Source organism: Mobula hypostoma, chromosome 1 (assembly GCF_963921235.1).
Source record: "Mobula hypostoma chromosome 1, sMobHyp1.1, whole genome shotgun sequence".
NCBI classification, from domain to species: domain Eukaryota; kingdom Metazoa; phylum Chordata; class Chondrichthyes; order Myliobatiformes; family Myliobatidae; genus Mobula; species Mobula hypostoma.
Window position 1 is genome coordinate 32,509,501 of NC_086097.1, and position 20,731 is coordinate 32,530,231.

The 20,731-nt window shown below is 43.4% G+C and overlaps 1 protein-coding gene across 1 annotated transcript in view; it reads right to left on the bottom strand.

Moving 5' to 3' along the window:
• Positions 1–1,441: 1,441 nt before the first annotated feature.
• noxred1 (NADP-dependent oxidoreductase domain containing 1) overlaps positions 1,442–20,731 on the bottom strand; it is a 37,843-nt gene continuing 18,553 nt past the window's right edge. The window contains exons 3-6 of the mRNA XM_063060224.1: positions 20,525–20,705; positions 15,503–15,657; positions 5,104–5,320; positions 1,442–1,659 (exon numbers count right to left, since the gene is read on the bottom strand). Coding sequence (XP_062916294.1) covers positions 1,458–1,659; positions 5,104–5,320; positions 15,503–15,657; positions 20,525–20,705 — 755 coding nt within the window. The 3' untranslated portion in view covers positions 1,442–1,457. The remainder of the gene's footprint in view (positions 1,660–5,103; positions 5,321–15,502; positions 15,658–20,524; positions 20,706–20,731) is intronic.

Below are 20,731 nucleotides of genomic sequence, written 5' to 3' on the forward strand. Positions count from 1 at the left end.
GGAGGTTCACAAGGATGATTCTAGGAATGAAAGGGTTATCATATGAGGAAAGTTTGATAGCTCTGGGTCTGTACATGCTGGAATTCAGAAGGATGAGGGGGATCTCATTGAAACCTTTTGAATGTTGAAAGGCCTAGACAGAGTAGATGTGGAAAGGATGTTTCCCATGGTGGGAGAGTCTAGGACAAGAGGGCACAGCCTCAGGATAGAGGGGCGCCCTTTCAGAACAGAGATGTGGAGAAATTTCTTTAGCTAAAGGGTGGTGAATTTGTGGAATTTGTTGCCACATGCAGCTGTGGAGGGCAGATCATTGGGTGTATTTAAGGCAGAGACTGATAGGTTCTTGATTGGACATGGCATCATTACGGGGGGAAGGCCGGGAACTGGGGTTGAGGAGGAGATAGAAAAAAAAAGGATCAGCCATGATTGAATGGTGGAGCACACTCGATGGGCCAAATGGCCTAATTCTGCTCCTATGTCTTATAGTCTAAAACGAATGTCAGCGTTATACATAATGAGATATATGTACTTTGATAATAAATTTATTTTCAACTTTGAATTAACTGACCAACTAATGGGGCTGAGAGGGACGACAGAGGATATTCTCCTGGATGGTTCTAGGGATGAGTCTTTGGTTCTATGAAGAGACTACAGAAGCCAGATGAGTGCTCCTTAGAGTAGAGCAAGTTAAGGGATGATTTTACAGAGGTTTTCAAAGTCATGATAGGTTTGAATAGTAAAAGAACTATGTGAGTGGCCTTCCCTGAATCTCACCTGTGCAGTTTCTGGTTTAGAAACGTTGGGGCAGTAGAGTAGCATAGTGGTTACTGCAACACTTTATAGTACCAGCTCAAAGATCGGGTTTTGATTCCTGCTGCTATCTGTAAGGAGTTTGTATGTTCTCCCTGTGATTACGTGGATTTTCTCCAGGTGCTCCAGTTTCCTTCCACATCCCAAAAATGTATTGGTTAGGGATGGTAAGTCGTGGGCATACTATGTTGGAGCCTGAACTTGCGGGCTTCCCCCAGCACAACCTTCGCTGATTTGATCGATGTAAGCAAAGCATTTCACTATATATTTTCAAATGTACATGTGACAAATAAAGCTAATATCTCTTTTCTTTGAAGGGACAGTGATGGGAGAACTTTACTCTGTATATAACCCATATTATCCCAACCTGGGAAGTATTTCATCAGAATGGAAAAATGTGCAGTCCTAAACACTCACATCCTTTTCCTACAAAGGTGAATGATGCAGCTATGGAGAAGGCCAGATGGCACAAAGAGGTGAACAGTGGTAACTGTTTGAAGGAGGAGATGGAACAATGCTGGTGGTTAAAAATGAGGGTTAGAGAAGCACAGTATGACATTGTTGTACTTTAGAGTAGTCATTCTATAATTTCTTTAAAGTTGTATGCCTTCATGTTGAAAGCATGCAGCAATGATGGATTCAATAGATCAATTCCAATCCATCGTCCATCTTTCTTCAGAGGTTCGGAGTCTACAGCATCCATCGTCATCAAGTTTGTTTGTCTTCTTTAACATCTTCATGCGGTACACAAAGCTGAAATGCCCCTGTAGCCGTGGGTGTATGCTGAAGAATTTCGTAAGGGGAGTGGGCTGCGTAGACACTGAAGGCAAGTCGATCCAGGGGAAAGGGCTGCAAGTAGTTAAAAATGTATGTGACTTCTGCAGGAACAGTCAGAAATTGTTGTAAACACCAACAGATTATACTAGAAGCACTGCCTCTTTCAATATACTGATTTTCATGTGAGTGTACACTGCACAATTTACAAAGTTCCAAAAAACTTAGAGTAGAGTCAGTTTATAAAATTATAAGAGGCATTGAAAGAGTAGACAGCTACTGGTATCTTTTCCCCAGGGTCAAAATGTCTAGGATGTTCAGAAGCATAGAGAGGATGGACAAGACACACAAAATGCTGGGAGAACTTAGCAGCCCAGGCAGCTGTATGGAAAAGAGTACAGTCGACACTCCGGGCCGAAACACTCCAGCAGGACTGAGTTCCTCCAGCACTTTGTGTGTGTGTTGCTTGGATTTCCAACATCTGCAGATTTTCTCTTGTTTGTGAGAGAGTGGACAGCTAATGCCTTTTTTGCCAGGGTGGGAAATGGCTAAAATGAGGGGCATAAGTTTAAGGTGTTGGGAGGAAAATATAGGAGATAGGTCAGAAGTAGTTTTTTTTTTACACAGAAGCACTGGTTGCAAGGGTGGTGGTAGAAGCATATACATTAGGGACATTTAAGAGACTCTTAGATATGCACATGGATGAAAGTAAAATGGAAGTCTATGCGGGAGAGAAGTGTTAGATTGAGTTATTTAAAAGGTCGGAGCAACATTGTGGGCTGAAAGGCCTGTTCCTGTGCTGTGCTGTACTGTTCTCTGTTCTATAATGAACTGCGAAGATAGCAGGAATAAACTACAGTCAGTGCGGAATGGAAATAACATCTCCTTCTCACTGACATTTAATACTGGCACTCCTCGAGGATGCTTGCTTAGCCACTGGTCTACTCTCTCTACACCCATGATTGTATGGCTAGGCACAGCTCGAGCACCATCCACATTAATGTCTGTTGATGACGCAATTATTGCTGGCAGAATCTCAGATGGTGACAAGGAGACATACAGGAGTGAGATAGATCAGTTGGTTGAGTGGTGGTGCAACAACAGCTTTGCACTCAATGTCAGTAAGACCAAGGAATTGATTGTGGACTTCAGGAAGGGTAAACTGTGGGAATAGACACTAGTCCTCATTAAAGGATCAGCAGTGGAAAGGGTGAACAGTTTCAGATGTTGGGTGTTAACATTTGTGAAGGTCTATCCTGGGCCCCACCTATTGATGCAGTTACAAAGAAGGAGTTTAGGGAGATTCGTTATGTCACCAAAGACTCTGCAAATGTACCATGGCCAGCATTCTAACAGATGCATCACCATCCGATACAGAGTTTATCAGGATAAGGCAAATGTGGATTGGGACAGGTTGTTTTCTGGCAAAGGTGTACTTGGTAAGTGGGAGGCCTTCAAAAGTGAAAGTTTGAGAGTAGAAAGCTTATATGTGCCTGTCAAAAATAAAAGGTAAAGATAACAGGTTCAGAAACCTTATTTTCAAGAGGTATTAAGAGCCTGGTTAAATAAAAAAAAAGGAGGTACATAGCAGGTATAGCCAGGAAGAAACAAATGAGGTACTTGAGCAGTATAAAAAAATGCAAGAGAACACATTAGAAAGAAATCAGGAGGGCTAAATGAAGGCTTTAGGTTACTCCAGCAGACAAGATTAAGGAGAATTCTAAGGGAGTCTATAGATATGTTAAGAGCAAAAGAATTGTAAGGGACAAAACTGGTCCTCTGGAAGATCAGAATGGTAATCTATGCGTGGAGCCATAAGATATAGGGGAGATTTTAAATGGATCTTTTGGATCTGTATTTACTCAGATGGACACAGTCTACTGAAGTGTGGTAAAGCAGCAGCAAGGTCATGGCCCGTATACAAATTAGAGAGGAGGAGGCGTTTGCTGTGTTGAGGCAAATTAGGGTGGATAAATCCCCAGGGACTGACAAGGTGTTCCTTTAGACGCTGTGAGAGGCAAGTGCAGAAATCGTAGGGTCACTAATAGAGATATTTAAATCATCCTTAGCGACAAGTGAGCTACCAGAGGATTGGATGATAGCTAATGTTCTGCTGTTTAAGAAAGGCTCTAAAAATAAACTCAGAAATTAAAGGCCATTGAGCATGACATCAGTAGTGGGAAAGTTATTGGAAGTTATTCTAAGGTACCAAATATACGAGTATTTAGATAGACATGGACAGATGAGGGATAGTCAGCATGCCTTTGTGCTTGGTAGGTCATGGCTAACCAATCTTACAAAGTTTTTTGAGGAATGTACCAGGAAAGTTGATGAAGGCAGTGGATGTTGTCTATATAGATTTCAGCAAGGCATTTGACAAAGTCCCACATAGGAGGCTGGTCAAGAAGGTTTAGTCACTTGGCATTCAGGATAAGGTAGTAAAATGGATTGGTCATTAACTTTGTGGGAGAAGCCAGAGAAGTAGTAGATGGTTGCCTCTCTGACTGGAGGCCTGTGACTAGTGGAGCACCACAGGGTCCGTGCTGGGTTCATTGTTGTTTGTCATCTATATCAATGACCTGGATGATAATGTGGTTAACAGGATCAGCAAGTTTGCGAATAACATTAAGATTGGGGGTGTATTGAAAGTGGAGTCACAGGTAGATCGGGTCAAAAAGAAAGCTTTTGGAAAATTGGCCTTCATAAATCAAAGTATTATGTACAGGAGTTGGGATAGAATGTTGGAGTTGTATAAGATGTTGGTGAGACCTAATTTGGAGTATTGTGTGCAGTTTTGGTCACCCACCTACAGAAAAGATGTAAATAAAGTTGGAAGAGTACAGAGAAAATTTACAAGGATGTTGCTGGGACTGGAAGACTTGAGTTATAAGGAAAAATTGAATAGGTTAGGACTTTATTCCTTAGAATGTAGAAGATTGAGAAGAGATTTGATAGAGGTATACAAAATTATGAGGGGTATAGATAGGGTAAATACAAACAGGCTTCTTCCACTGAGGTTGTGTGGGACTACAACTAGAGGTCATGGGTTAAGGGTAAAAGGTGAAAAGTTTAAGGGGAACATGAGGGAAAACTTCTTCACTGCGAGGGTTGTGAGAGTGTGGAATGAACTGCCAGCACAATTTCAATGTTTAAGAGAAGTTTGGATAGGTATTTATCTTTGAAAGTACAAGGGGCATAGAATGGCTAGTCTGCAGAAAACATTTCCCCATATCAGAGTTAGATGGAACTACAGGATGTAAGTTTAGGGTAAGAGGAAAGAGATTCAGAGTGATCTTTTTCACCCAGAGAGTGGCAAGTATCTGAATGCACTGCTGGAGAGAATGTTTGAAAAGCTGGGTTGCTGACAACATTTAAGGGGTGTCTGGGTAAACACTTGCATTGCTTAGGCAGAGGTTTATGGACCAACTAGCAGATGATGGGCCGAATGGACTGTCCCTATGCAGTCCAATTCTATGACACTCCAAATTGGCAACTAGTAACTGAGGTGCTATGACATACCTGTTATGTGACAGTGATTCTGCACAAGATTCAGTAATGAAGCTTTCACACACGAATAAATCTGGATCATGCAAAGCTTCCAGACTTTGTGTGACACCAAACAGCAGATTGTTGAGAATCCTCAATGTGCTCAGGTGAGGCACTTTCAGAAAGTTGCATACATTCAGGACCGAGTACAAAACTTCCTCAAACCACTTTGCTTTCACACATTTCTGACCTGTAAGGATTAGAAGCAAATTCAGAACAATCTCTTAGCAAGGAGGGATCTCATTTATATATTGAAAGGCCTAAATAGAATGGACATGGGAAGGATGTTTGCAATAGTGGGGGATTCTAGGACCTGATGGGACAACCTCAGAATAGAGGGATGTTCCTTTAGAACAGAGTTGAGGAGAAATTTCTTTAAACAGGGGGTGGTGGATCTGTGGAATTCATTGCCACACACAGCTGTGAAGGGCAAGTCATTGGTCATATTTAAAGTAGGTTCTTGATTTGTAAGGGTATCAAAGTTTACAACGGAAGGCAGGAGAATGTGGTTGAGAGGGATCATAAATCAACCATGATGGAATGGCGGAGCAGACTTGATGGGCTGAATGACCTAATTATGTTCTGATGCCTTACGGTCTTGAATAGCTAAGTTCTAATGTATAGTTTGCATATAGAAGGCAGAAAGTCATTCAGATAGAGTATTTTGCCTGGAGGTCAGTGACCAGTGCTGTTCCGCAGGGATCTGCCTGGGACTTTTTGTGAATTTTATAAATGACTTGAATGAGGAAGTGGAAGAGTGGATTAGAAAGTTTACAGATTTCATGAAGATTGATGGAGCTGCAGATAGGATAGAAAGTTGTCATAGGTTACAATGGGATAGTGACAGGATGCAGAGTTTGGCTGAGAAGTTACAGATGGAGTTCAACCCAGAAAAGTGTGAAATAATTCCTTTTGGAAGGTCAAATTTGAAGACTTAAAACAGGGTTAATGGTGGAATTTTTAGCAGTGTGGAGGAACAGAGGGATCTAGGGGTTGACACCCGTAATGTTGCTGCACTAGCTGATACAGGATTGTTACGAAGATGTATGGTGTGTTGACCTTCATTAGTCAGGGGAATTGAATTCAAGAGCCACGAGGTAATGATGCAGCTCTATAAAACCCTGGTTACATCACACTTGGAATATTGTTTTCAGTTCTGGTTGCCTCATTATAGGAAGGATGTGGAGCCTTAGAGACATTGCAGAGGAGAATTACAAGGATTCTGCCTGGATTGGAGAGCATGTATTATGAGGATAGGTTGAGTAAGCCAGGGCTTTTCTCTTTAGAGTGAAGGAGGATGAGAGCCAACTTGATAGAGGCGTACAAGATGATAAGAGGCATAGATCTAATGGATAGCCAGAGGCTTACTGAAATAATCACCGATAAAAGCAAGCAGATGGAATGCTGGGTAGAACACTACTCTGAGCTCTACTCGAGGGAAAATATAGTTCTTAGTTCAGCCATTGATGCTATCGATTGTCTACCAGTCATGGATGAACTTGACTCTGAACCAACCAACCACTGAGGACCTCAGCAAGGCAATTGACAGTCTGACCCCAGGGAAAGCTCCTGGCAATGATGGGAATCCTCCAGACCTGATCAAACACTGCTCCAACCTTTACACGAGGTCCTCCGTCAGTGCTGGAAGGAAGGAGCTGTACCACAGGTTATGCACGATTCCAAATATCGTCACTCTGAAAAAGAACAAGGGTGATAGCAGCCACTGCAACAACTACAGGGGTATCTCCCTCCTCAGTATTGTTGGCAAAGTCTTTGCTCGTGTAACTCTGGCAGAACGGGTCTACCCTGAGTCCCAATGTGGTTTTCGCGCAAGGAGGTCAACTGTCGACATGATTTTTCTCTCCAGGAGAAGTGCAGGGAATAACAGAAACCCCCCCATTTCGCTTTCATCGACTTAACTAAGGTATTCGACCTTGTCAGCAGGGATGGGCTCTTTCAGATTCTCCTCAAGATTGCCTGTCCTCCAAAACTCTAAAGTATCATCAAGTCATTCCATGACGACATGAGGGCTACTATTCAGTATGATGGCAGCTCATCAAAACCCTTCGCTATTTGCAGTGGAGTCAAACAAGGATGCATGTTGGCCCCAACATTATTCGGCATCTTCTTCTCTCTGCTATTGAAGCACGTGTTTGGGACGTTGACAAGAGGCATCTACATGCACACCAGGTCTGATGGGCGGCTGTTCAACCCTGCGTGCCTGACAGCAAGAACAAAGGTGCGAAAGATCTTAATACATGACATGCTCTTTGCCAATGACGCTGCTATAACCTCGCACACCAAACAGCAACTACAAACTCTCATGGACTGCTTCTCTAAGGCATGCAAGGACTTCGGGCTTACCATCAGCCTAAAGAAAACAAATGTCCTTGCCCAGAATGTAGTGGAGACACCAGTCATTACCATCGACAATTACGATCTAGAAGTGGTCCATGAGTTCACATACTTGGGGTCGACCATCAGCGACACTCTGTCCCTCAATGCTGAAATCAACAGGCTTATCGGCAAAGCAGCATCGATCCTTGCTCGACTCTCCTTGCGGGTCTGGGAGAATCCAAAACTCACTACAAAGACCAAGACTGCTGTGTCCAATGCATGCGTTATCAGCATCCTCCTGTATGGTAGTGAGACTTGGACCATCTACTCCAAGCAGGAGAGGAAACTCAACAGTTTTCACCTGCGCAGCCTTCACCGCATCATAGAAGCATAGAAAACCTATAGCACAATACAGGCCCTTCGGCCCACAAAGCTGTGCCGAACATGTCCCTACCTTAGAAATTACTAGGCTTACCCATAGCCCTCTACTTTTCTAAACTCCATGTACCTATCCAAAAGTCTCTTAAAAGACCCTATCGTATCTGCCTCCACCACCGTTGCCGGCAGCCCATTCCATGCACTCACCGCTCTCTGAGTAAAAACCTACCCCTGACATCTCCTCTGTACCTACTCCCCAGCACCTTAATCTTGTGTCCTCTTGTGGCAACCATTTCAGCCCTGGGAAAAAGCCTCTGACTATTTACACGATCAATGCCTCTCATCATTTTATACACCTCTATCAGGTCACCTCTCATCCTCCATCGCTCCAAGGAGAAAAGGCCGAGTTCACTCAACCTGTTTTCATAAGGCGTGCTCCCTAATCCAGGCAACATCCTTGTAAATCTCCTCTGCACCCTTTCGATGGCTTCCACATCCTTCCTGTAGTGAGGCTACCAGAACTGAGCACAGCACTCCAAGTGGGGTCTGACCAGGGTCCTATATAGCTGCAACATTACCTCTCGGTTCCTATAATCAATTCCACAATTAATGAAGGCCAATACACCGTATGCCTTCTTAACCACAGAGTCAACCTGCGCAGCTGCTTTGAGCATCCTATGGACTTGGACCCGGACCCCAAGATCCCTCTGATCCTCCACACTGCCAATTGATGTGTTTAGTCACATCCTCAAAAAAATCAATCAGGCTCGTAAGGCATGACCTGCCCTTGACAAAGCCATACTGACTATTCCTAATCATATTATACCTCTCCAAATGTTCATAAATCCTGCCTCTCAAGATCTTCTCCATGAACTTACCAACCACTGAAGTAAGACCCACTGGTCTATAATTTCCTGGGCTATCTCTACCCCCTTTCTTGAATAAAGGAACAATATCCACAACCCTCCAATCCTCTGGAACCTCTCTCGTCCCCATTGATGATTCAAAGATCGTCGCCAGAGGCTAAGCAATCTCCTCCCTCCCACCCCCCCCCCCCCACAGTAGCCTGGGGTACATCTCATCCAGTCCCGGTGACTTATCCAACTTGATGCTTTCCAAAAGCTCCAGCACACCCTCTTTCTTAATCTCTACATGCTCAAGCTTTTCAGTCTCCTGTAAGTCATCCCTACAATCGCCAAGATCCTTTTCCATAGTGAACACTGAAGTAAAGTATACATTAAGTACCTCTGCTATTTCCTCCAGTTCCATTCACACATTCCCACTGTCACACTTAATAGGTCCTATTCTTTCACGTCTTATCCTCTTGCTCTTCACATACTTGTAGAATGCCTTGGGGTTTTCCTTAATCCTGCCCGCCAAGGCCTTCTCATGGCCCTTTCTGGCTCTCCTAATTTCCTTTTTAAGCTCCTTCCTGTTAGCCTTATAATCTTCTAGATCTCTAACATTACCTAGCTTTCTGAACCTTTTGTAAGCTTTTCTTTTCTTCTTGACTAGATTTATTACAGCCTTTGTACACCACGGTTCCTGTACCCTACCATAACTTCCCTGTCTCATTGGAACGTACCTATGCAGAACTCCACACAAATATCCCCTGAACATTTGCCACATCCCTTCCGTACTCTTCTCTGAAAACATCTGTTCCCAATTTAAGCTTCCAATTTCCTGCCTGATAGCCTCATAATTCCCCTTACTCCAATTAAACACTTTTCTAACTTGTCCGTTCCTATCTCTCTCCAATGCTATTGTAAAAGAGATAGAGTTATGATCACTATCTCCAAAATGCTCTCCCACTGAGAGATCTGACACCTGACCTGGTTCATTTCCCAATACCAAATCAAGTACAGTCTCTCCTCTTGTAGGCTTATCTACATATTGTGTCAAGAAACCTTCCTGAACACATCTAACAAACTCCACCCCATCAAAACCCCTCGCTCTAGGGAGATGCCAATCAATATTTGGGAAATTAAAATCTCCCATCATGACAACTCTGTTATTATTACACCTTTCCAGGATCTGTTTCCCTATTTGCTCCTTGATATCCCTGTTACTATTGGATGGCCTATAAAAAACACCCAGTAAAGTTATTGATCCCTTCCTGTTCCTAACCTCCACCCACAGAGACTCCGTAGACAATCCCTCCATGACGTCCACGTTTTCTACAGCCGTGACACTATCTCTGATCAACAGTGCCACGCCCCGACCTCTTTTGCCTCCTTCCCTGTCCTTTCTGAAGCATCTAAAACCCAGCACTTGAAGTAACCATTCCTGTCCCTGAGCCATCCAAGTCTCTGTAATGGCCACCACATCATAGCTCCAGGTACTGATCCATGCTCTAAGCTCATCTGCTTTGTTCACAATACTCCTTGTGTTAAGATAGACACATCTCAAACCGTCGGTCTGAGCGCATCCCTTCTATATCACCTGCCTATCCTCCCTCACACACTGTCTCCAAGCTTTCTCTATTTGTGAGCCAACCGCCTCTTCTCCAGTCTCTTCAGTTCGGTTCCTGCCCCCTTGGCATCACCTGAAGAGACAAAGTCCCAAACTCTGAGGTGCTCTCCCATGCTGGACCTCCCACAATGTTCACGCTTTTAAGACAACGCAGACTGCGCTGGCTGGGCCACGTCTGTCGTAGGAAGGATGGTAGACTGCCAAAGGACATCCTCTACGGAGAACTAGCAAAAGGCAAGAGGAACGTTGGTAGACCCCAGCTTCGCTTCAAGGACCTCTGCAAGTGTGAAATGAAAGCCTTAAAAATCAACACAGAGTGCTGGGAGGATACAGCAGATGAACGCAACAAATGGCGAGGTACTCTTCGGCAACACCTAGAGCAAGGCGAAAGAGTGATCCTGAGTCAGTTTGAGGAACGGAGAGCTAAACGGAGAGCACAGCCGACAGCGGACAACAATTCCATGATAGTCTACACATGCAGCAACTGTGGCAGAGCCTGCCGTTCCAGGATTGGCCTCAATAGCCATAGTCGACGCTGCTCGACAAACCAGTGACTCCCAGAGGCCCAGCACCCATGGTCGACCACGACCGATAGAGACCATACACACTAGATTTACTAGAGCTGTCAGGAGCGACTTGAACTAATATGGCAGGGGGATGTGAGCCAGGATAATAGAGCTGAGGACGAGCCAGCAAGTTTACAAGCAGATGATCGGTGTAACATGAATGTAAGGAAGATTGTCAATCCAATGATTGAGTACAAATGCAGACAGAGCAAAGAGTTAAATTGTACCACAGAGGCAAAATTTAAAAGGGCTAAGAATGCAGGACTGAAGGTGCTGTAAGTAAATGTGCGTAGCATTTGGAATAAGGTGGACAAACTCGTAGCATATTAGAGGCTGGTCAGTATGACATTGTGGGCATCACTGAGTCGTGGCAGAAAGAAAGGCCATAGTTGGGAGCTTAACATCAAAGGATACACTTTGTATCGAAAGGACAGGCATGAAGGTATAGGTGGTGGTGTGGCTTTGTTGGTAAGAGATGGAATTACATCTTTAGAAAGAGGTGACATAGGGTCAGAGAATATTGAATGAGGAGCATTTGGCAGTTTTGGGCCAGTACTCACTAGAATTTAGAAGAATGCCGGGGGAATCTCATCGAAACCTACAGAATATTGGAAGGACTAGTTAGGGTGGATGTGGAGAGGATGTTTCTTATGGTGGGGGCATCCAGAACTAGAGGGCACAGCCTCAAAATTGAGGGGTGACTCTTTAGAATAGAAGTAAGGAGGAATTTTTTTTAGCCGCAGAGTAGTAAATCTATGGAATGCTCTGCCACAGATTGCAGTGGAGGCAAAGTCCATGTGATAATTTAAGGCTAAAGTTGTTTGTTTCCTGATCGGTCAAAGCATCAAAGTATATGGCGAGAAGGCAGGTTTATGGGATTGAGTGGAATCTGGGATCAGCCATGATGGAATGGCTGAAGAGACTTGATGGGCTGAATGGCCTAATTCTGCTCCTATGTCTTATGGACCTTTTCTCAGGTTGGAAATAGCTAATATGACGTGCCATCATTTTAAGATGTTTGGAGGAAAGTGTTGGGGAAAGTCAGAAGAAATTATTATTATTATTATTTACTTTCTTCACACAGATAGTTCTGGTGCATGGAACACCCTGTCAGGGATGGTGATAGAGGAAGATACATTAGTGACATTTAAGAGAATCTTAAATAGGTATATGATGATAGAAAAATAAGGAGCTGTTTAGGAGAGAAGTTAGATTGATCATTAAAGTAGGTTAAAATATCAGCACATCATGGGCCATAGGGCCTGTTCTGTGCTGTAGTGTTCTATGTTTCTACGTTCTACTGTATATTCTTATAATGAAGACACTGGTTTTAGTTTGGTAATGTTCACGTGTAAACTCCATTTGGAATTCTATCATATTGTGGTCACCACATCTTTAACCACACTGGAATATGCTCTTCAGCCCATCAAGTTGGCGCCAACCACAGTAGAGGGGCTAGTGACATGGTGTCATGACATATCCCTCAATGTCAGGAAAACAAAAGAGCTGATCTTTGATCACAGAAGATGAGGGGAAGGGTTGATGCTCTGGTTTACATCAATGGTCTTGAGTTTAGACTTGAGCTTCAGGTTCCTAGGAGTGAGCAGCATCAATAGCTGGTCCTGGTCCGACCATGTATATGTCATGGACAAGAAAACTCACCAGCATCTCAATTTTCTCAGGAGGCTAAAGAAATTTGCCATGTCCCCTTTGACCCTCACCAATTTTTATTGATGCCCCATAGAAAGCATTCTGCCTGGATACATCATGGCTTGATGCAGCAACTGCATTACCTGTGACCGGAAGAAACTGCAGAGAGTTTTGAATACAGCTCAGCACATCATGGAAACCAGGCTCCCCTCCATGGATCCCTGTGCCTTAGTAAAACAGCCGGCATAATCACAGACCACACCTATGATGAATATTTGCTCTTCTCCTCTTTCCCATTGGGTAGGAGATACAAAAGCCGGAAACAACATACTAAGCATCTTACTGTTATAAGACTATGTGACAGTCCCCTAGCACAAAAAGATGTACTCTTGACTTCTCAGTATATCTTGTTATGACCTTGCACCTTATTGTTTGCCTGCATTGCACTTTCTCTCTAAGTAACACTTCATTCTGCATTGAGTTATTACAAACGTATTTGACCTTTTACTACCTCAAAGCACCATTGTAATGAATTGATCTGTATGGACAATATGCAAGTCAAGTTTTTCACTGTACCTTGGTACCTGTGACAATGACAAACCAATTTATCAATTTAAGACACCCACCCCCCCGCCTGCATGTGGACTGTATCCCTTGATTCCCAGCCTGTTCATGTGTCTGTCTCAGGTAATAATCTGGAGATAATCACCCTTTTTGGTTCTACTTTTCAATTTTTCCCTGAGCATTGTGTTTTAATTAAATTCACATTCTTGCTTTCAAATGCATTGAAAATCTTCCCTTCCCCTACAGCTACACACATAAGGTACTCTTGCAATACTGATCTCTCATGAAGATAGAAGTATTACTGCTTGGCTGTGGGCAACCCTCCAACTGCCTGGGCCCTAAACTGTAATAGATATTTCCCTAAATCTCCCATGATGCACTCTTTAAAATATTCCTCTTTAATCTTTCAGCATGGAGTCATATCGTTATACAGCATGGAAACAATCTCTTCACCATAACTCATCCATACCAACAAAGGTGTCTACCTGAGTCAGGACCACTTGCATGTTTTTGGCCAACATCCCTGTAAACCAGGGGTTCCCAATGTTTTTCTATGCCATGGACCAATACCATTAAGCAACAGGTCTATGGACCCCAAGATGGGAGTCTAAACCTTTCCGATACACTTTAAAAATGTCTTTTAATTGTTGACTTATACCTGTCTCTATCACTTCCGCTGGAAGCTCATTCCATATACCACCGCCTTTTGTGTCCGACTGCCTCTGAGGTCCACTTTGATCTTTCCTCCTTTGCCTTAAACCTGTGCCCTCTAGTTTTAGACTCTCAAGATTCATAATTCAAATTTATTTATCAATGTGTACATTGATAGAGGGATCAGAAGTGGAGAGAGCGAGCAGCTTCAAGTTCCTGGGTGTCGAGATCTCTGAGAATCTAACCTGGTCCCAACACATTGATATACCTGTAGTCATAAAGAAGGCAAGACAGTGGCGAAACTTTATTCAGAGTTTGAAGCGATTTGGCATGTCAACAAATACACTCAAAAATTTCTATAGTTGTACCGTGGAGAGCATTCTGACAGGCTGTATCACTGTCTGGTATGGAAGGGCTGCTGCACATGACCAAAAGAAGCTGTAGAAGGTTGTAAATCTAGTCAGCTCCATCTTGGGCACTAGCCTACAAAGTACCCAGGACATCTTCAGGGAGCGGTGTCCCAGAAAGGCAACGTCCATTATTAAGGGCCTCCAGCACCCAGGGCATGCCCTTTTCTCACTGTTACCATCAGGTAGGAGATACAGAAGCATGAAGGCACACACTCAATAACTCAGGAACAGCTTCTTCCCTTCTGCCTTCCGATTCCTGAATGGACTTTGAAGCTTTGGACACTACCTCACTTTTTTAATATACAGTATTTCTGTTTTTGCACATTTTTAAATAATCTATTCAATATACGTAATTGATTTACTTGTTTATTTATTATTATGTTTTATTTTATTTATTATTATTACTTTTTTTCTCTCTCTGCTAGATTATGTATTGCATTGAACTGCTGCTGCTAAGTTAACAAATTTCACGTCACATGCCGGTGATAATAAACCTGATTCTGATTCTAATTCTGAAACATAGTGAAATGTGTCATTTGCATTAACAACCAATCTGGGGGTGTGCTGGGGGTAGCCTGCAAGTGTCACCACACATTCCGGTGCCAACCCTGGGTAAAAGGTCCTGATCATTTACCTTAGCTTTGGCCCTCATGGTCTATATACTTTTATAAATGACCCCTCAGCTTTCTTCACTCAGGGAAAACAGTCCCAGCTTGTCCAGTCTCTCCTTATAACCCAAGCTCTCCAGTCCACTGATCCTAGTGAATCTTTACTGCACAGTTTCCAGATTAATGATATCTTTCCCATAGCTAGGTAACCAGAATTGCATACACTATTCCAAGAGCAGTCTCACCAGCGTTCGTACAGCATCTGTGGTGGGGAAGGAATTGTTAACACTTTCAGAGTCAGAATCAGACTCAGCTTCATTATCACTGACTTGTATGAAATTAAAGTTGTTGTTTTGAGGCAGCAGTACAGTGCAAAGACAAAAAAAATTACTATAAGTTACAAAATAAATAGTGCAAACAGTCCAGATGCAGGGTTTTGAAAAACCGCTGACAATTCCTTCCCTCCCACAGATGTCACTTGACCAGCTGAGTTCCTCCAGACTGTTGGTTGAAATGACATGTGAAGACAACACAGGAGACAGCTTAAAGTAAATTCCTTTTACTCCAGGTTCTTAAACCCATTGGGATCACTAATGTCGAATCAATATGACTCTACACCAGACTGTCATGAAACCATTTAGCTGAAAGGCACTTTGGGGCAGACAATAAATGCTGCCCTACCCACCACAGTGTTTTGAAAGAAGCAGAAAAATCAGCTGGTTTTCAAACTGCTTACTTTTCCATTTAAATGGGCTTGTTTCTTCGACCACTTCCTGAACAAGCAGACCTTCAACAACAGTTCTATACTTCTCCCACAGATAAAGCCAGGGATCTTTTTGAATAATATACTGTGGCCTCACTATGTTGCTGTGTCCTAGGAGATTCTGGAGCCTGTGAAAAGAGAGAGAACAATAACAATTCCCACGTAGTAAGCACCGAATCCAACTGTTTCCAGGAGTGAGGGAAGTAATCTATGAGGATGAATTTAGTGGAGATAGACAAAAACTTGTAATGGCATAGAAGAAGGCTACCAATCCATGCAGGCGCAAAGGTCTGAAATACCATCAGTCTGAATCTCTTTAATTCCCCCTACCTTATCCTCTGATGCACACATGCTCGTCAATTCTCTTTGATTCTTTTCTGCCACTAACTTACACTAAGTGATAACTTGCAGTTATAGAATCATAAAGCTCTACAGCATAGAAATAGGCCCTTCGGCCCATCTAGTTCACATCAAACTATTATTCTGCTTAGTCCCATTGACCCGCGCCAGGACCATAAGCCTCCATATCCTTACCCAAACCTCTCAAATACTGAACCCACAACCACTACTTCTGCTGGAAGCTCGTTCCACACTCACATCCTGTCAGTGAAGAAGTACACCTTCAAGTTCCCCTTAAACATTTCTCCTTTCATCCTTAATCTCTGACCTCTGGTTCTAGTGTCACCAAACCTCAGTGGAAAAACAAACACGAGAAAATCTGCAGATGGTGGAGATCCAAGGAACACACTGGAAGAACTGGAAGAAAATGCTGGAAGAACTCAGCAGGCCAGGCGGCATCTATGGAAAAGAGTCAACAGTTGATGTTTTAGGCTGAGACCCTCATCAGCAGTCTCATTTCCAATATTAGCCTTTAATTTCCTGTCTTTTGCTTCCCTGACTTCTTAAAGAGTGGAGTGTCATTTGTGATTTTTCAGTCCTCTGGCACCGTTCTAGGAACTAGTGATTCTTGAAAGATCATGACTGGTGCCTCCATAATATCTTCAGCCATTCTCCAGAAAGCTATCTCACAGGTGAAGTGGAGATTCTGGACTAGACTGGAATCAGTGAGGGATGCTCAACAACTGAGGCAGGGTTTGAATGCCATAACCTCCTACAAAGCTAAATCTTGCAACATAGGGGACAGGAGGGCTTCACATTCGGATAAGTTCAATGCCTTCTGTGCATGCTTTGACCACCAGAACAGGGAGGAACCATCCTGCAAACCTCATGTATCCTGATGATCCTTTGGTCTCAGTATCTGAAGATGATGTGCGGGCTGCTTTCAAGAGAGTGAATCCAAAGAAAGCTCCCGGTTCGGACAGAGTACCTGGCTGAGTATCGAAGCCCTCTGCTGACCAACTGGCTGGTGTATTCACAGGTATCTTCAACTTCTCACTCTGGCAGTGTGTGGTACCCACCTGCTTCAAGCAGGCTTCAATCGTACCGGTACCCAAGAAGAGTAAGGTAACCTGTCTCAATGACTATCGCCCAGTGGCACTTATATCTACAGTGATGAAGTGTTTTGAGAGGCTGGTGCTGAAGCATATCAGCTCCTGTCTGAGAGGTGACTTGGATCCGCTCCAATTCATCTGCTGAAGCAACAGGTCTACAGCAGATGCCATCTCATTGGCTCTTCACACAACCCTGGAACATCTGGACAGCAAAGATGCATAAGAGAGCAAAGAGATCAGGATGCACTTTATCGATTACAGCGCAGCATTTAGTACCATCATCCCCTTAAAACTAATCAGCAAACTCCAAGAAATGGGCCTCAATACCTCTTGTACAATTGGATCCTGGATCTCCTCACTGTAGACCCCATTCAGTTTGGACTGGCAAAAACATCTCCTCCACAATCACAAAGGAGCACTATGGGGATGAATGTGTAGCCCCCTGCTCTACTCACCTCTGACTGTGTGGCTAAATACAGCTCCAACACTATATACAAGTTTGTTGATGAAACCACTGTTGTGGGCTGTATCAAAGGTGGTGATGAATCAGCATATAGGAGGGAGACTGTAAATTTGACTGAGTGGAGTAATAACAACAATCTCTCACTCAATATCAATAAGACCAAGGAACTGATTGTGGACTTCAGGAGAGGGAAACCAGAGGTCCATGAGCCAGTCCTCATTGGAGGATCAGAGGTGGAGAGGGTCAGTAACTTTAAATTCCTGGGTGTCACCATCTCAGAGGACTTGACCTGGATCCATCATATAAATATACATAATTGCAAAGTAAGCGTGACAGTGCCTCTACTTCCTCAGCACAACATCAAAAATCTTGGCAAACTTCTACAGATAGATCAGCCATGATGAAATGGTGGGGCAGACAATGGGCCAAATGGCCTAATTCTGCTCCCGTATCTTATGGTCGTATGTGTGGTGGAAAGTGTGCTGACTGGCTGCATTATGGCCTGGTATAGGAACAACAATGTCTTTGAGTGGAAAATCCGACAAAAGGTAGTGGATTCAGCCCAATACATCACGGGTAAAGCCCTCCCAACCATCGAGCACATCTATTGAATTGAAATGACTTGATTTCTTACATCCTTCATATACATGCGGAGTAAAAATCTTTACGTTAGGTCTCCGTCTGAATGAGCAATGTCCAAGTTATAGTAATTTGTAATAAATTGTATGTACAACAGAACAGTCAATATAGCTTAGAAATACAATTGTGTCAGCGTGAATTAATCGGTCTGATGGCCTGGTGGAAGAAGCTGTCCTGGAGCCTGTTGGTCCTGGCTTTTATGCTGTGGTACTGTTTCCTGGATGGTAGCAGCTGAAACAGTTTGTGGTTGGGGTGACTCAGGTCCCCAGTAATCCTTTGGGCCCTTTTTACGCACCTGTTGCTGTAAATGTCCTGAATAATGGGAAGTTCACATCCACAGATGCGCTCGGCTGTCCGCACCACTTACTGCAGAGTCCTGCGATTAAGGTGAAGCACCTTCAAGCACCTTCCAGACAGTTAACCCAGTTACAACATATATATATATATGGTTTACCACATAAGGGAAGTATAGTTCCCATACCAGGCAGTGATACAGCCAGTCAGGATGCTCTTAACTGTGCCCCCGTAGAAAGTCCTTAAAATTTGGGTACTCATGCCAAACTTCTGTCTGAGGTGAAAGAGGCACTGTTGTGCTTTTTTCACCACACAGCTGATATGTACAGATCACATGAGATCCTCGGTGATGTGTATACCAAAGAACTTAAAGCTGTTCACCCTCTCATCCCAGATCCATTGATGTCAATAGGGGTGAGCTTGTCTCTGTTCCTCCTGTAGTCCAAAGCCAGCTCCTTTGTTGTTGTGACATTGAGGGAGAGGTTGTTTTCTTGACACCACTGTGTCAGGGACATGAAACGTTAGTGTAGAAAAGCAGCATCTATCATTAATGAACCTCACCATCCAAGCAATACTCTTTTCTCGCTGCTGCCATCAGGTAGAAGGTACTGTCACGTACCCCGTGACGGGGATAAAGAACCAGCAGAAATAGAAACCACTTTGGAGTCTCGTATTGCTATAAACTACTAATATTTATTAGTAACTACGCAATACAGTAATATAAATGTAGATAAATCACACAGATTAGCAAATGATTATATATAAAAGTAAGTGTGGAATATATATGTATGATAACCAAGCTTCTTTAAATCTAGGGGTAAAAAGATACAGTCTTACGGTGTTGAGTAAAGTTCAGTTCAGTTCAGTTTGTGGTATTTAGTTGAGTAGTGATGGATAGAGAGAGAGAGAGAGAGAGAGAGAGAGAGAGAGAGAGAGAGAGAGAGTGAGTTGAGTCTTCAGGTGAGCTGATGCCGTCGATCTTCTCGTTGTCCTCCGAAATCCTTTACAAGTCACCGACTGTGACTTTAACCAGGGGGACCGGTTTTCCTGTGGTGGAGCTATCACCCCGGCAAGGATGGACACATAGACAACTCCCCACCAGTCAACCCCTTCTTCACAGGTGGAATAGCAATTTGGATCGATCCGCCTGATCGATCCTCCAAAACCCACTTTCTCTGCGGGCACAACAATGCTCATTCAGTGTCCAGATCATGTGTCTGAGGTCTGTATCATCTGACCTCTCATTTATTTCACCAGGCTGAGCATCACCTGTCACTCAAAGAGTCCCTCCTTCCTTTGTCTGTAAAGGAGTGCACAAGCAGGCAACAAGTCCTTGAAGAAATATCAACAATCTGCCTTTGGTCACCATAGCAACTTTCGAGCTGCGTGGTGCTGTCTCCAACTCCAAACTCAGTAGAAATCCAAAGTTACTTCCAATGCCTTAAAGTGACAGTCCAACTGTTAATCTTCATCTCTCTCTCTCTTTTCAAAAGCAACACATCGGTGGTAAATAACTCTGTCACTCTCTCCTTTCCAAACAAACCATCAATGATAAATGTCTCTCTCTGTCTCTCTCGTCAAACAGTTAATAGGGGCACTCCTGGATCCCCTCACAGTACAGGTGCCTCAGGATTTGCACCATCAGGTTCAAGAACAATTGCTATACCTCAACCATCAGATTCTAAAACAAAAGGGAATAACTACACTCATTCTACTTCTGGTGTTCACAAAACCAATGGTCTCACGTTAACGACTCTTTATCTTGTTATTTCATGCTCGTTATTTATTCCTATTTATTTATATCTGTATTTGCACAGTTTGCTGTCAATTGATCCTGTTTACAGTTACCGTTCTATAGATTTGCTAAGCATGCCCACTGAAAAATAATCTCAGGGTTGTATGTAGTGACATGTACTTACTCTGATAATAAATTTTACTTTGAACTTTGAAACTTTGATCTGGCCATGGTCAGATCTGAGTTTAAGATGAACTGGCTATGGACAGACATGGGCTTGATGTGATCAGGACATAGACAGATCTTAGCTTGAGGTGATCTGATCATTTGTCAGACCTGGTGTGAGACTGACCTCCGCAGGTGATGATCTGGGTGTGTGAGAAATGGAATAGGAGGACCTGGATTTGACTGACCTCTTCGCAGGTACCGCAGTCACCAGGCTGTACACAATGCAGGTCTTGGAGATGTGGCCCCGTATCTGAGAGGAAACCAGTGTCAGTTGAAATAGCTGACAGCAGAGAAATAACACGTCTACAGAAGCAGCCAGCTGTTGGTTGTCATAGATGCAGTGGACTCCCAGATCCATTAGCTCCTCTGAAACAGAAAAAGAGATGAGGTTG